The sequence below is a fragment of the Synchiropus splendidus genome, chromosome 11, assembly GCF_027744825.2.
Source record: "Synchiropus splendidus isolate RoL2022-P1 chromosome 11, RoL_Sspl_1.0, whole genome shotgun sequence".
Taxonomy (NCBI): Eukaryota; Metazoa; Chordata; class Actinopteri; order Syngnathiformes; family Callionymidae; genus Synchiropus; species Synchiropus splendidus.
This window is the reverse complement of record NC_071344.1, coordinates 4,986,008-5,003,413: the sequence shown is the minus strand read 5'-3', so window position 1 is coordinate 5,003,413 and position 17,406 is coordinate 4,986,008. Positions and strand designations below refer to the sequence as shown.

Genomic DNA, 17,406 nt, shown 5'->3' with positions numbered 1-17,406 from the left:
ATCTGGGGGTTGGAGAACATTTGTCGGAGTTCAAAAGCACAACTCACAAAAGGAGGCTTTGGTCGTTGATGTAACCTGTCAGTCTTGCAAAACAAAATCCTACAAACTCCCACGTAACTCTCACTTAACTTGCAGCGTACTCCTCCAGTCAGACACCTTGTTGATATGGACGAGCCTGACGTCTCTACGATAAAGAAGAATCAGCCCGGCGGGAGAGAAGTTATTAGGTGCCGTGAGGAAGGAATTGGAGCATATTATAAAACACATAATAGGGAAGATAAGAAAGGAAGTGTTGCAGTTTTTAACACCAATCTTCTGCATCTCTCTCGAGACGTGCTGTAACTTCTACATCTAGCTACAAGGAACTATCCTAGACATGAAACTGCTCAACATTCCACCGTATATTTCACACATTTATTACATTGCATTACATTATGTTGCATTATCTTATTACAGATAATGTAGGGACAATTCTGCTAGGGACAATTCAAATCACCAAATAGAACCTTGTGTTTGAGGCCTGTGACTTGACATCAGAAGGATATTATCTGAGCATGTGAGAATATTTCAGTGGTGCGGTTCACATTTAGAATATATTAGATCAGGGGTGCTAAACCTGCGGCCCTCGGTATGCAGTTTTGTGGCCCACCACTGGGTGACCAACTTCAGCCTGGGCGTGGCCCTCACAGTCCAAAGTGGGAGGTTTAGAAAACACTGTACAGTATAAGTGAATACAAATGGGTGATATTTAGGCCAAAGCACTCACATACTATGAATGCCATGTCAAATGCTGCCATTATTGCCACATCTCATTTTGACAATACGGCCAGATAACGTCCGTACAGAAGGATAAATAAAATCGCACAGTCAAGTGAGACGTTTCAGTCCTGCAATGCATGATGGGTGTTTTTTAAATCTTCAAGAAGCTCACGTTGGCTTGAAGTGGAGAACAAGGAATCTTTTAATGAAAATAAATAACCGCATTATATGAAGTAGAATGACCAATGACAAGTGGGGAGACACAAGACCCCTCAGTCTGTCGGCCTTCAGCCCAACCTCACCAGCAATTTGCCTCTGGTGCCCCCCTCCCCAGTCAGAGTTTGCCCATGTGCCACTTGAAGCCAAGACACAGCAACTAGACTTGTCTTTGCTGCAATCTCTTAATGGAGCCTCATAACCTAGCAACATTGTTAGTACTGTACTGCTGACATTATTTCTGACTCACCTGAGCAGTGTAAAAAAGTGTGGCGCCTCCCGTCCCAACTTTGTAGTGTGAAAGCCTCTGCCTGCTGGTTGTAAATGTACCTGAAGATGGGTCAGTGTCCTTGAAAGTCGCTCTGTGGTAAAAAGAAAGGCATCCAGTAGTCATAATGTTACGGACATTTTAGTGCAAGATAAAATGATGTGCATGTTTCCTTGTGTAGTTGAAGAATACCTGCCTCCCAGTGGCAGCATGGATTCATTGATCTCTCATGTAGGCCCAGGGATATGGTCGAAAATATCACAGATCTCCAATGCTTAAATGTAAAACTACAAAGTCTCCAAATCCCTTTCGATTTTCAAATCACAAGTCTTCAGCAGGAATGAGCAGCACACACTCAGTATTACTGAAGGTATTCCACCCAGAGGAGCAACAAATCGGTGAGGAGGTTAGTGGGAGAGTCAAGCCTGAGCGAAGAAGAAACCTCGCCGCTCTCACCTGCTGCTCACCCTGCATCCTCTCTGTTGTCTGCCTTTATTTGTGTTGCTGCCTCTCAGCTCTCCGAAGGTGTCCACAGCTAGAAAAGCTTCAGTCAAACTCTCAGTTCATCTCTGACAGGAACTGGTGGGAAAGTCTCCAAACGCCATGAAAGGGAGGGAAAAAGGAGATATTTTTAGACAGCAAGGCACGTTTTTTTGACATCCCACTGTTTTTTTTTATTATTTCATTTTGCTTCTGAGTGTTTTTAAGAGGAGAGAGTTGAAGTTTAGTTCCCTGCATGTTTGGATCTTGCTCTTCTCTCTGTAGTGTGCCGGCCTGCTGCTGACAAAGCCTCGGGCTGCTATGAATAAAATATAACAGATATTTTTGGAATGATATTAAATTGACTTACCTAAGTAACATGAACTCGTCCGGCACTTGCTGCACATACGTCCTCTGATTTCTGCAAAGGCAGGTTACGACCATGCAGAGGGTCATCCTCAGCGGCTCAAATATATTTGATCATTCATGGAATGCAGGTTCTGTTCTGTAGAGATGTTGGAGAGGTGTGATGGTTACTTGAAGGTCAGTGGTGACCAACTCTTCTGGTGTGCGACAGAATGGGACCAACTATGTGTTGCATATCTGAGTGCTTACTGGTGCCCCCTTGTGCTGAGCTATGTTATGCTGTTTCGCAATTCTTTTTCTTTCGGCTTCTCCCTTCAGGGGTGGCCACAGTGGATCATCTTCCTCCATCTCACCCTGTCCTCGACTTCCTCTTCTCTCAAACCTACAAACCCACGTCCATCAATCTCCTCTTTGGCCTTCCTCTCCTCCTTCTGCCTGGCAGTTCCAACCTCAACGTCTTCATCTACCACTGTACTGGTCCTCTCTCCTCTGTACATGTCCAAACCATCTCAGTCCATCCTCTCTGACTTTGTCTCCTAAATACCTGACATGTGCTGTCCCTCTGATCCTATCATCATCCTGCTCACTGCCAGAGAGAAGCTCAGCATCTTCATCTCTGCTCCCTCCAGCTCTGCCTCCTGTCTTTTCCTCAGTGGCACTGTCTCCAAACCATACAACATTGCTGGCCTCACCACCATTTTGGACAATTTCCCTTTCATCCTTGCCGACACCCTTTTGTCACACATCACCCCTGACACTTTTCTCCAGTGATTCCATCCTGCCTGCACCCGCTTCTTCACCTCTCTCTCACACTCTCTCCATCACCCTGGATAGTTGAAATCCTCCACCTTCTTTAACTCTACATCCTGTAACTTCACCTTTCCACTTGGGCCCCTCTCATTCACACACGTATTCTGTCTTGCTGCGGCTAACCGTCATTCCTCTCCTTTCTAAGGGAAACCTCCACCTCTCTATCTTATCTTCCACTTGCTCCCTGCTCTCAGCACAGATCACAATGTCATCCACAAACATCATCGTCCAAGGGCTTCTTGTCTAACCTCATCTGTCAACCTTCTCTATCACCATGGCAAACAAGAAGGTGCTCAGAGCTGAGCCTTGGTGCAGTCCCACCTCCACCTTGAACTCCTCTGTTACACCTGCAGCACACCTAACCACCATATTACACCTGGAACACATGTCTTGCACCACTCCAACATAGTCCTCTGCCACTCCAGACTTCCTCATACAACACCACGTACTTATACCCACATTTTACCCATGCGATTGAATGTGGTGCACCAAGGTCCTTGCTCACAACACCTACCTTCTCATGAAACTGTATTTGAGGTCAACAGCTATATATAAACGTGTAACGCTAACCATTTTAGCACGGTGTATTTGTACCTTCGCAGGGGGCCTCTGGAACTGCAGAGGTCCAACTGTGTCATTAGGAGAGTACACGTCTTTGGACAGCGCTAACAAATCTCCGCACCTGTGAAATGGATGGCCGTGACATTTAGCGAAGACGTTTATAGTCCCCAGAGAGTGGCCTGCTGACGCATTACCATCCAGGGCTGTGTGTAGCAGAAGATTCTAATTTGTTGATGCTCCAGCCAAAAACATTCTTTGGTTCACCAGGAAACTGATTTTTTTTCTTTTACTGGAGCACACAGATGGTGATGGAGCACTGTTTTTAATATCTGTGACTGACGTTTTGATGCAAAGGCAACTTCAAAGACTGCCCCTCTTTCTTTTTCACAATTGCGCCTCTGTATCGCATTCAGGAATTTGGGTCAACATGCCGGTAAAAGATCCACACCGGCACTTTCCTGCTGTTGCTTTTTAGAGTTCACATTTAGCTCACTGAGAATCTGGCAACCATATTCCTCTCCTGTGGCGAAAACAGCAGCTGCAGAGCTGAACTTTCGCTTTTTAAGGGTGTCCATGCGCACGTTTAGAAAATTTGGCCATAAAGTTTTTGTCCCGCATCCAATTTGAATTCACTCTCCTCTTGAGTCACTAATGCAACAAATTACAGCTCATAAAAACTTTCCAACTTACTTTGGTCTAAAGGCCACTTTTCGAGGGTCTCAGTCTGTGCAGACTCAGCTTTTCTATTCAAGATCGGTTGAGACAGAGAAAACCGGCATAATTGCTCAAAGAAGGATTCTGGCTTTTTGTTCAGTTTTGTTGTGTTTCTTCGTTGATATTTATCACTGGTCTCTTGTTTCTAACTGATCAGGAGGAAACCCAAACACCAATAAGGTTTTTGAAGACTGTTAATAGTCAGACGGGTGCTGTTTGTTTCAGGTGACACCACATTGGTTCACAAAAGTGTGCGCGCACCCACTGCAGCTCATTTGTGGATCAGTGTGAGACTCCATATATAAACTTACTTGACCTCCAAATGCCTCCATCTCGATACTCTCAATACTCTCGATACTCTCCAGTGTCTACAACAGTACTATGCCCTTGCCCTTTTAGGTACAAGTCCGGACCACCAAACTTGTCCCTGCACCTGGATCCAAATGCTGAAAATGCTAGTTAAAATCACATGTATTAAGTTCACATGGATCAACCTCAACATATTTGATTTTAAGTAACCTTAACAAAAAGCTGCATAACCTGTTGACAAAATGAATGTAACTGAAGTCTGGGCTACACTTTTGACCCTAGCCTGAAACCACATCACCCAAACCTCCTCACCTGCACAACCTCATCCCACTACCGTAGTTGAAATCCCCCACTGTGGGACAAATAAAGCCCCTCTATCTATCACTCCACTTGGACATTTAGGAGGGCTGGTGCTCGAGCCAGATAAAAGGGCACCCACAAAAATGATTGTTATAGTTGTTAGGTTGGTTCATTCACAAATATTCCAAAAACTATGGAAATGTGGAGCCTGATAAGCAACATTTGAGGGCGAGTTTACATGAAAGTTTTGGAGAAACCGTTGAATTCAGACCCTGATTGTGGAAACAGCGGTGGTTTTACGCCCAAATTGGGCGCAAAACAGAGAGCAAGCGTGCAAATCAGACTGTATCAGATTCAGAAGAGTAATATTCTCACTCAAATGGAGATTATACAGTGACAGCAGTGCTGTTTCCGGGTGCTATTATGTGACAGCTCCACAAAAAACACATTCTTTAACGACCAAATAACATATTGCACAGTCCAACAAGATCCCAACAAAACATATCAGTACCCTGGTAGATGGGTATTGCACAAACACTGTGTTTACGTGTCAAATGTAGAGGGTCAGAGGAACCGTTGGGCCGCTGCCCTGGTGAGCGCCGCCGTGCAGGTCGGGGAACCACCCTGGAAAGTAACTTTTTTTCTGAAGAATTTAAGAATGAAGAAAAAAAAGACAGACTTTTCTCATTCAGGAACTTTCACCATCTTCCCCTCTATTTCTACGATTAACATTCTGCGGATTGAATCGGTACGTTCTAAGTGAGAGGTAGGATGGAGTGCTGTGGAGGAACAAACAGAGCCAGCGCTTCCGTCGCGTGACCCCAATCGAGCCTTGACTCGCCCCTTCACTCAACACGACAAGTGATAATTGTACACGTTCCAGAAGTGTCACTGTCAAACATGCACAGCATCTGTCACACTTGCTGAGGTTGCATTATCTCCCCCATCACTTCAGCGAGCCGGCTCTGCCCTCCTCTTCATCATGCACGGTGCCGCTGTTTATTCTCCGCCTCATTATGAACGCTGCGGTTACTCATCTGATACCGGCGCCGTGCTATGAAGCCATCCATCCCTCCACCGAGGGGGACTCTCTTTCAGCCTGCACCTCCCTGGACATCCATCATGTTTTACACCTCCGCAGACAGGAATGAAAAGATAATCAAACCGCCTGTGATGGAGCCGCAAACTGGATTTTTTTTCTCCCTCTCCTCGGCGTCAATAAAGCCAGCTAATCAAAAGTTATCGTCGCAGCCTGAAAAGCAACATAAAAAGAGCAATTATATAAGCGTTTGAATGCTGTCTGGCCACCACTGTTTCTTACACCACTGCAGGGGACGATAAAGACAGTGAGGTGCGCCGTTTCCAGCCGCTGAGCAAAGTCACGACGGTAAACTCATGACATCATTTTTTACAGTGAACACTTTTTACGGGAGTAGTTCCTCAGCCGCATAAATTTGTCCAGAATAAACGTAAAGGTTGAGTAGATTTTGCAAAGTCAACAGTTTGAATGTTGTGCTGTGGAGAATCCCTTCTCAGTGTGCACTGAATCTAATTCCATCTTCCGTGGAGACTTTGAGAGCATTATTCTCTTCCGTTCTTTACATAGAATACATTTCTTTAGGTTCTCTTCAATCCTGGATATTGCCCTCTAGAGGATCTACATGCTGTTTGGACCTTCATACCCAAAGGGTTCTTCTTCTTCATGTTTGATTTATTTACACCTTCTTAGCCTTGAAGACAATGTTCTACACTAAAATGAGCTGTTTGAGATGAGCCTGGCTGCAGATCACTGAGGTATTCCTGTTTATCCTATTGCAACTCCTCAACATTTAAATAACCAAATTATTCAAGTTAGGTTGAAAGGACGACTGAATTCCTGAAGCATAGTTAGCTGTAGAGGTCCATGTATGCTTCATCTACAGCATCACACTGAAGCCTAGAGTGTAAGTGCTGTCGTCGGTGGGATGATCACAGCCATTAAAAGCATCACCGAGATGTTTGCTGATACTGAAGGACCCAGGACAAGAATGATGGGCTGCAGATGGAGAAGTAGGAGTTGAAGGAAGACTTGTGTGTGTGTGTGAGAGCCCTGGTTTAGCTTTACTTGTGGCGACCGATTCTTGGAAACACAGCTACTTGTGACAAGATTTTTGCCCTGCAAGATTAAGCGTCAATTTGAGGATTAAAACTTCAAAACAACTGGGTCAATATACTTGGGTGTACGTTTGGCTAACATGGTTCAGGTTAGCCATTTGTTTTGGATGGTTAGGTTTAGCATGAGAGGCTGGGGAAAGGGTTATGGCAAAGAGTGACCTCACCAATATAGCACTAAATTGTGTGCGATTTGGTTCTGAATCTATGGCAAAACACCTCCTTGTGAGGACAGTTTGCTTTTAGCCGGTCCTTACATGGTGAAGCCTTAGTTTGAGGATGAGGGCGTCATCATTACGTCATGAGTGGCTTTTAGATTCGTTCAGAGTCCTGGTCAAAGTAAGCGGTTTGTTTTGGATGGTTAGGTTGATAGTTGGTAGAAAGCATTTTGTCAGTTCCCTAAAAGTCCTAGCAAAGAAATACGAACCTGTGTGTGTGTAGTGCTTGGGTTCCCTCCAGGAAGAGGCTGAGAAGAGCCTTAGAGATGATGAAACAGGTCTAGAACAGTGCTGTAAAACTTGTCAGGATCTGTGTGACGGGTGTGGCTAAGTGGGTGTTGAGAGGGAAATGCCAGAATCACAGTGTCGCCCCACAACCTCACCAATTCATGGGCAGTTAAAAAGTTGATAAAAGTGGCCGTTAAACACCACAGTAGGCAGCGACAAATGTGTGTTTGCCAGAAGTGAGGCGAGCTCAAACGACCGTGGCGATTATCTGGTGAAAATCATTAACCTCAGCAAGTGGCCCCTAATGAACCCAAGCAGCATTAAAATGTCGCTGCATTAAATCGGTTCTTAAGATGAGCTCAGGGGTGTTGTGCTTTTCTATGTTGAATTGGTTCCGTGTGTGCACAGTATCAGCACAGTTTGTCATTGTGTCGAAACGCTTTATGATGCCTCATTTGCCCATCACTCGACAACAGAAAGCACAAAGTGGAACAGATGTGACTCACGGATAAACTGAACTATAAAAGCTCGAAAGTCAGCAAGCCAACATGAAGGGGAACCGGAGCAAGAATAAACATGTAGGATCCAAGTTACTTTTCACAGGAGCAACACTCACAGCACCAGGAGAGCAGAGTCTGAGAGCAGGTGACCTTGAATGCACAGTCCCAGGTGTGTGCCATTAGCTGAACAAGCTCAGGTGGACATGAGGGGATACAGGAAATGAGCACACAATATCAAAGCTCTTTTCCCTCCATCCAACCCTCCCATCCCCATGAAGCATTTATATGTTATCCGTCTTTCCTTGTGTGGAGTTTCCTGCACAGCCCAAACACAACTGTGAGGCTATGTTGAAGCCCAAAGTTCATTCTCAGCATGATTTTGTCAAATGAGTTCGGTCAGAACCATCGCTTCACCGTCGATGAATCTACATTCTGCAGAAACACTTGTGTGCTGAAACCAATCAGGCAAATCTCGTCGGCCAGCTTGTGGAATCCTGTGAACTTTTTGGGCCGAGATGGGTCTATTCATATTGAGTCCCAGCTTGATAGTGGATGCCTTTGACAGTATTGCAAGAAGATTCCCTTTTTGAATCCCAAACTGTGAAACAAATATAGATTTGTTGGTTCTGCAACCCAGAAAACATTTCCACCTGGAGCCTTTCTTCAGTTAAAGTTTCATTTCTTCATGTGAGCCAGGCTTGTTTGAGGACATCAGTGACTTAACAGAACTCCATGCTGTGCAGCAGTAACATAACCTTTGCACCACAGGCGACACTTTATTTGTTGTCCCCACTACACGCAAACCCTTCAAGCCATCCTAAAGCTATTCTCAACAGCACAGAAAATTCCAACAGGCATGAACGCATCACCTGCACACCAAAATAGCTATCAATACCTTATTTGTAAATATAAAACCAAAATATATTTCAACAAATGCAGCAACAAAAATAAATATTCTTCGCAGTGTGCAGCAGCCAAATGTGGAAGGAAACAGGAAGTAACTGAAGATGCCATAGTTTGTTATTGGAGATTAGGACTAAGTGAAATTTACAAGAGAGAGAGGACGAAAGTAAGCAAAGAGCGAGTGCCTGCTGAATTATTCAGTGCCCCTTGTCTGTGTGAGTTAGCATCACCCAGGTTCAGGGCGTCCACCAAAGGCTGCAATAATGCACTGTTGCTAAATCACGTTTCCCTGCATCCGTCTGATGGAGAGCGCTGAAGAAGGGAAGCAGTCCTGCTGTGAACTCGGCGTCCAGGAATTGTATGATGTTCTCCGGCATCGCAGACAGTCAGAACTTTTCTACATATTGATGGACTTGCATGTCGAGCCGCCACACACTAGTGAATAATTCAAGCGATGAGGAGAGGAGACAGCAGGTGACCCTGAAGCCAGAAGCGAGGACGCTCATCTCATCCGCCCTCTTCTTCAGATTGGTGTAATTCAAAAAAACAAATCGGTATGATAATGTCCCACACGCCAGCAGAGCTGCACTGATGTCATCAGTCATTCAGGTGTGAAGCACCACCTGCCTCAAATCAGTATCTTTAGCCCGATAAGGTGCTGCATCCCCAACTGCAAGACTCAAATGAGGAGATTTTTAATCGGGTCACAATTCGTGAATACATTGTCTACTGCCGGGGAAAGGCGCGGAAGTTTTTAAAACATTTTCCTAGAAAAAAACAATAGTAACTTTTAGTCAATTCGTGTTTGCAGAAAAACACCGCAGTTGAAGAGAAAAAAATGGCTGGATCCATCAGTATTTCACTACAGATCTGACTCTGAATCCTGGTGTGTGGTTTGCCCACACGCGGCTTCGACTCCACCATGGGGGCATTAAAAATAAAATATTGTTTCGCTGAGAGGGAAAACAGAGAGCTCTGTGTTTATATTTGCTGTGAGTTGCCTGTGTTTGGCAAGAGAATCCAGACTAAAAACACAACTAAGTCACAGAGAGAAGGAGGCTGGGACTCACTGCCAGAGCCATTGAAACACACATGGGGGGCGGCGGGATAAATTTAGACACAGGTGAAGGACGTTTGGACAAAGGATGGCAGACAAAGACAGGAAGTGAATGGAGCAGCGGTGAAATCAAAATAAAACAGGATGTATATAAATCGGATTATTCATGAATTTTCTACCAGTGGAGCCCATCCCAGCTACCCAGGGTGAGGGGCAGGATCAAAACAACTCACAAAGAGTAGCATATCATGATGAATAAAAACCTTTTGATTCCATCCTTAAAATAAGTCAATTTGAATCCGACAATCCTAATGGATTAAAGGGAGTCAGTCTGGATCGGCTCGTGGAAGCTAACCAAACAGACTATAGTTCCATTCAGCAGCATTTTAGCATTTTCCTTCTTGCTTCTGCAGTAGATGTTTACACGGAAAATATCTAGGTCACGAGGCTGAAAAGCCCACATCTAAAGTGAAACTGTCTTCTCACCTGTCAAATCCAGCGCATCGTGAATTGCAAGCCGCTTCAAAGTCTCACTTTGCGGTTGGGAAAAGAAGGTCAACGTATGAATGGATGCATGTTGGCGACCGCATACAATTGTTTGTTGAGCAACTCTATGTGAAAAAGCCACCTACAACGGAACAAATTTGATCTGCAAGAACTCCAACAAAAATCAGTGTTCTACATTCACTGTAAATGGGTCTAAAAATGACTGCCAAAGGTTCCTATCCTATCCTACAGTGTGTAGAATATGCTCATGTGGTCAAAGTAATGGAAACAATTCAATGTCAAAAACTACTACAGTGTGAACTGTTTTTGATTGTTGCCCTGCCATGTGGGGCCAGTGCCACCAGTTATTTCACCACAAGTATTACTCCTGTTTCCAGAGTGTTTTATCGACCTCTGAGCTGGAGGAACGTGTGATGTCTGACAGAGCTGAATTAGCCAGAAGCGCTGCAGAAGACACTCAAGAGGCTGCCGCTTTCTCTTTTGATAACGCATTTATTGTCACAACAAATAACATTTACATGATGTGAAGATGTGGGACGACTAGATGACTGACTGTCCTTTTTTTCTTGGTCTTTTTTCCATTCCGTGATTCAGTGAAGGTGGCGGCTCTGAGACGTCACAGCGGTGTGAACGTGATGTGCACCAGCTCTGCCATTTGGGGGCAAACAGGTAGAATTATTGACAAGAAAAACACGGTGGAGAGTCAGTCTTGTTGCCATGCTGCGCAGGCAGAACTGAAAACCTGGTCACACCACCCCATTTTGTTCATTTTCCTGAGGTCAATTTGAGATTAACCAATCATTCTGCTGATGAAAAACCTACAATAATACCAAATCAGATTGATTCCTCCGTTGTGGACTGTGCGTCTAGTGAGAAGTATGTGATTTAAAAAAATCTTTTTCTTTTGTGCCTGTCTTCATCCTTGTAAGATAAGATTACTTGTGCAAAGATCACACGTTTCTTTTGAATATTACAGTAATACCTTGACTAACTCATAAATGATGTACCCCATCAAGCTAACATGCAAAATTAAAGTCCACCTCAGTCAACAGAACCGATTCTGTGCCCTAAATTCTCTTCTAACATACAATCAACTGCATACATTTATACAATCATTTCAACAACCAAAGATTGGGGAAGCTTGAAACATCAAATGCTTAATCCGAAATTCTAGTCCAGTCCAGGTTTTCACTCCTTTCCCCCGTCTTCTGTGGCGTTTCCAAAACAAGACAACATTTTTAATGTCTATGAAATGTCCTGTTTTGTTCGCGGAGACAGGTGGATGTAAAAGAGTGCATCGAAGGAAGAAGCAACTCTGGATCCATTTATTTCTAGAGTCGACCTTCAGATGGTTTGGATCCACAGCAGCAACCGCAGCAGTGAGCTGCAGCTTTACATTCCTCTTGTGTTTTGCAACCCTTGCTCTCTTCTCTTCCCGGGTGGTGGTGTTTGGTAACATGTATGTACATCACTGTTTGCCATGGCTGCCGTGTCTCAGGTGTCACCGTGGCGATAGAGTGGATGGCATCCAGGTGTTGGCGGGGAAGGTGCTCATGGGGTCGGGGGTCATTGTTGGGGGAGTTCGGACGGCTGTTTCTTGGTCTTAAGAGTGTCTATGAGCGACTGCACCCCTCGCTTTACACTGGTGGTCACTCTGCGGGTCACAGAGTCCGAGGAGGGCGATGAGGAGGAACCGGCCCGCTGAGAGGGCGGCCGCGCCACCAGACACTTCTGGTACCTCAGCTGAGCAAATGAGAACACAGGGAAACATGACATTACCACAGAGCATGAGTCCAAATCAACTCAGTCAGGACGTTTATTTAAGTATTTTAAGGACAATTTTTCACAAAACCTTTTTGCTTTTTGTGCGTCTGTTTTCTTAAACTTTCATTTTCCATCTACTGGCGCAGCCTTATCTGGTCTCCTTCATCACTGATGTTTTGGTTATGTCAACACGTTTTGTAATGTGGACCACCACAGAAAAATATTAATATTTTAGTGTTTTAGCAGAGTTAACCCTTCATTGGAGGAAAAATAAAAACACAATTTCACTTTTCCTTCATATTTTTGTGCAGCTACGCCGGTGCCTTTAGGGGTTCTGGCTTTACACCTGTTCAGATTATGACAACAAGTGTATCAATGATGGACAAACAATAACCTACAAATGAAGCTAGTTGCCATTGAAGATGCGGCTTAAAGATCTCACTTAAACTACGAAAAGAATAGAACAGCACAACTGGCAATTTTCAACAGACCAGGCGCCTCATGAAAAACTCATTTGAAGGTCTCTTCTCGTGTTTGCTAGCTCATTACCAAATGCTACAATTACTTAATAGATGACGTCACAGTTGCAGCATAGCCGAGGTGTGTACGGATCTGCTTCCGTGACTGCTCACCACACATGCTGCTTGCACCGCCTCCGACACACAGCCAGCGTTGGGGTCGCACCAGAACACGTGACACTGGAAGTGTTGGTTTCCCGTGTCCATGATGAAGGCAAACGTGTGGATGTCCCGCCCCACACCCATAAATGACAAGAAACGGACGCGACACTCCACCAGGGGCTCCTCTTCTTCCTCCTGCACACACACATGCGCGCTACTTTTTATATTTTGTGGGGACATTTCATTGACTGTCATGCATCCCCCAGCTTCTCACCCTAAACCTAACCATCATAAACACATGGCTAACTTTAACCAGGGCCGAAACCAAACTTAAATTGAAATGACAAAGGCTTAACCTTGTGAGGACCAGCAATGGGTTGCCCCAAATAGCAAAAGGTCCCCACAAGGTGATGCTTCTAAGAATTGGTCCCCACAAATATAGCCATATAAGTTTGCACGTATACTTGTATGTCTATCCTTGTGGGGACATTGTGAGGTTTCTTATTGCCATAACCCTTTCCCCAGCCTCTCCCCCTAAACCTAACTATCCAAAACACATGGCTGACCAGGACTCTGACGAGAACTTTAACCTTATTAATAATGACCCAGTAATCTTCATTCATGTCTTCATCCACAAACTGAGGCTTGGATATCCTCACAAGGATGGTGTTTTGTCAAGAAGTTGTGCCCACAAGTGAGGATCAACACAGACACAAGTTGGTTTGCTATTTACGTGAGGACCTCTCAGCCTTAACTTAACCACCCAAAACACATGGCTGACCCTAACCAGGACTTTGAACCAAACTTACACCCAATTATAAAAAACAACTTTTACTGATGCTTTAACCCTCGAAACCAAAATGTCCTCACAAGAAGGTGGCTTGTCAAGACTAAAGCAGAACATGCCCCCCCCCACACAAGAGTCAGTGAGGCAGCGACTAACAGTTTAACACCCAAAGGAAAGAATCTTTGCCTTTTCTTTGATGACAGCGAGCGTGGTGTCGGCGATGCTCAGGATGACTGGAGTCCAGTCTTCTTTCCCTGTAGACGACACAAGCCCCTCAATGGCTCCATTTATGATGTCCATCCCTGCGTGCAGGACACAGGAAGTGTCAACAAGGAGGCCGCAACCACAAGGCCGTGATCCTCTTTACCTATTGGTCGGGACACTGATGTCATTCCAATGTACAGCACATGGAACTTTTGGACTAACTCGGTCTTTGGCATTGGAAATTCTGGAAAGAGAAAACAGATGACTCGGCTGACGCATCGTTGGTTAAGGGATAAACGTACATTGGAATATAGACCTATCTGAGGCAGCTGTTGGCCTGATTAAAGCAGGATGCAAATATCCACAGACATGCAGACAGCAAGTCAGAAAACGGGGGGATTTTCCTCATGGACGTCCAGCTGTGTCTATTTACACAGCCGCGCACACAAGACGATCAAAGACGTCGCATGACCCGAATCTTAATGAGCAGAGGTTTTTAACTGTGCCAGGCTTAAAGATGTGTAATTATATTTGGTGGGATTAGATCACACGAGGGTTTTGGGGATAAAGCAAGAATCCATCTCTGGGTGTAAAAGTCCGGACCTCAGAAATCACTGAGGGCTCGAGAGGCATTGAGATTCATGTCCACTTCCGTGAAACAGAATGTTTCATGCTTTGTCTTTAGGGTCCTTCACACATGGCTTCATACCCACCACACAACTGACATCACAACCCTCCGAGAGCGATGGGTATCATGAAACAGTATTGCAGGGTTGGCGAAACAGTGTCCTAATTTTCAAAGGCCACTAGATGGTGCTGTTGGTTTATAAATGATGTGAGGTTTCATCGAACAAGTCAGTCGAGCCCAAATAGTTTACAGTAGGCAGCGCCATCTGGTGGCCTCTGAAAATGACAATACTGTTTCATGAACCTCATCTACCCATTACTTCCTTCCTATTTCTTTGGAGTGGCATACAGTATTCTGAAATAAAAAATGTTACTGTAGCCATTGTATTTAAGGGACACCCTGGAAAGGGCAACAGTCTATCACAGGTCTCAGAACAATCCATTTTTTTTAACATTCTTAAAGCTATAAATATAAATGAGGTGTATAAATACCTGCTCATATTTTACCCAGTATTGTTGTCCAACTTTTATCTTATAGCAGCATTTACATTCCATTTATATCACTGTCAAATTCTGCGTGGGACAGCAGGGGACAGTAGTGAACTTGCTCGCAAAACACACAGATTCAAGTTCTGGAGTGACGCACACTAATCTAAAACCCACACCAAATAAATCACAAAATAAATCTAGTTTCTCCTGCCATTCGGTTTTTCAGTTGCTGACAGACAGTAAATATTGCTCCAGAAAACATAAACAAACTGACGGGCATCTTGTGATTTTTCACGCTGTCAGCACTTGGTCACACCTGGTTATCATCAACACTGGCCTTCACAACAAACATGGCTACAAGTTGTTGGAAGCAGTTCCTCCTGATTTGTACCATGTTTGCAGGGAGTAAAAATGTTCCACAAATGAGACAAACAAACCCTTTTTAAAGGAAGCTCACACAACATTGGTCCGTCATGTGGCCATGACTGCTTAAAAATAGAAAGCCGGGTGTCCAACTGCGACAGTTTCAAGGACGCCCCACTGTGATCCACCGCCGACATTTCTTTCTGCTCATCCAGCGTCAGCTCACCTGCATTTAATCAGCCTCATCAGCTGCACAGCGTAATTGAATCCCACATGTGGAGAGTCTCTGGCTAAATCTCTCGCTGAGTTTTAATTAATCCTCCGTCTAGTTAGGTCTTTCGTGAGGTGGGGAGCCATCGTGTCGCCCACAGTTGTGTTGAGATGAACCGACACCAGGGTCCAGGCTCAAACCCCTAAAATACCTCCCACAGACCAAAGAAAGTCATTTCCATTCTCACAACACGAAGGTTGTCGGTTCAAATCCAGCTTGAAACAACTTTTTAGGGAACTTTCTGCGCTGAGGTTATGTTCTCCCTGTGCTTCCAAGAGTTTCCTCTGGGGACTCCGCTTTCCTCCCACACTCCAAAAAACATTCAGAGGTGACTTTAAATTGCTCATAGAGGTGAGTGTTTGTGTGAGTGGTTCTCTGTTATCTGCCCAGTGATGGACAAGCAACCTTGCCTTTCGCTCCAAGCATCTGGGACAAGCTACAGGACCCTACGCCTCTGTTACAGGAATAAACAGAAGGAAAAGAGATAACTGACTCATTTCAGTTGCTGGTAAACTACAGTAGTAGTATTATTTGCTAATGATTTAGTAGATAATAATGATAATAATAATAATAACAATAACTCCAATAACAATAATAATTTATATCTTAATCAAACTGTGTCTTGTCTTGTGACACTAAATTAAAAAAACACCACCTAAATGACCAACCAATGACTTTTAACAATATTTTGAAATGTACTGATGCACATTTATTACAATTAATTCATTTTACATTGCTTATTTTAACACTTCACTTCATTGTCTCAGTGGTAAAAAAACTAAAATTTGCAAACGTCATTAAAGATGTACAAGAAAAACACGCCAACATCACGGTATTAAAAGAGTCGTTTTTAAGATTTATGTGCCATGTTTTTAATTTGTAAATTACAGCCAACTGGTTTGCAGAATAAGAACACCGATGATCCTCAGACAGCCATGACAACCGACCGCGTGACTCAGCAGTCCCGCTGAAGGAGGAACTCATCCTCAAAGGAGTCAAACAGACGCTAGCAGCCATTAGTTTGCCACTCATCACATGGATGAAACATTAGATGTTAGACTGCGTTTGATCTCACGACTCCTTCTGCTCACTTTTTGCAGAGGCAGCTCGTGAAAATACTGGATTTGTTCGACGGCGTCTTCAGGCCACAGACAGCCAACTGTCCCTTAGTAACGTTAAGCTAACAGTGGTGGCACCTCAGGCACCACGTCTGGGCGGTTTAGCTCCTAAATATAGACTGAGCTCTGCACAAACGACAGGACCGGAGCAAAAGCAAGTGAGCCCCTGAGATTGGTTATTTACTGTTTAATTCAAATTTCACACACAAAAACCTGATTAATATTTTACAGCAAATGAACCTAACTACACTTCAGCCCATTTTCCATAACACCCAGCTTAAATACTGCACATTTGGTGATAAATGTATCATCGCTGCGCGGTGTCATAATCGACCACATGAGCGGAATCACAGGAGGATAATAGCGTTTGCTTGGATTCACTTCATTAAAATGCTCACCAGAACATTTCCTCAGAATATTTCTGCTCCCCACTAAAAGCCAACCTCATGAACCATTGGTTTCGACAGTTTTACACTTAATTCAGCGTCATTGAGGAGATGTTTAACTTCCAGAATAATTCTAGTATGTGTGTTTAGAGTCCTTGCTTTAGCACGTCCAGATCTTCTGGGAGTGTTCTCATTTGTGTGACCACTTACAGACGTGCCAATTGATATACATGCCCAACTGTACATGACAAATCTGTGCTGCAGTTGCTGTCTAGATCAAGGACACATCCACTGCAGTGATCGTGTCAATAACAGAGTGCAACACACATTTTACGTGAACTTGTGGTGGACACTGCTCACTTCTTTGCTGGACTCTTAACATTTGCGAGTGGTTAGTGCCGCACCTCAGCACACAGCGAGATCTGCTAAA

General features: G+C 44.3%; 1 protein-coding gene across 3 annotated transcripts in view; it reads right to left on the bottom strand.

The window, feature by feature from the left end:
- Nucleotides 1-10,830: 10,830 nt before the first annotated feature.
- Nucleotides 10,831-17,406, bottom strand: part of LOC128767104 (amyloid beta precursor protein binding family B member 2) — a 34,905-nt gene continuing 28,329 nt past the window's right edge. For all 3 annotated transcript variants that reach the window (XM_053878832.1, XM_053878833.1, XM_053878834.1), the window contains 4 exons: nt 13,886-13,966; nt 13,705-13,820; nt 12,744-12,926; nt 10,831-12,090 (listed from right to left, as the gene is read on the bottom strand). In XM_053878832.1, the coding sequence (XP_053734807.1) occupies nt 11,914-12,090; nt 12,744-12,926; nt 13,705-13,820; nt 13,886-13,966 (557 nt within the window). In that variant the 3' untranslated portion in view covers nt 10,831-11,913. The remainder of the gene's footprint in view (nt 12,091-12,743; nt 12,927-13,704; nt 13,821-13,885; nt 13,967-17,406) is intronic.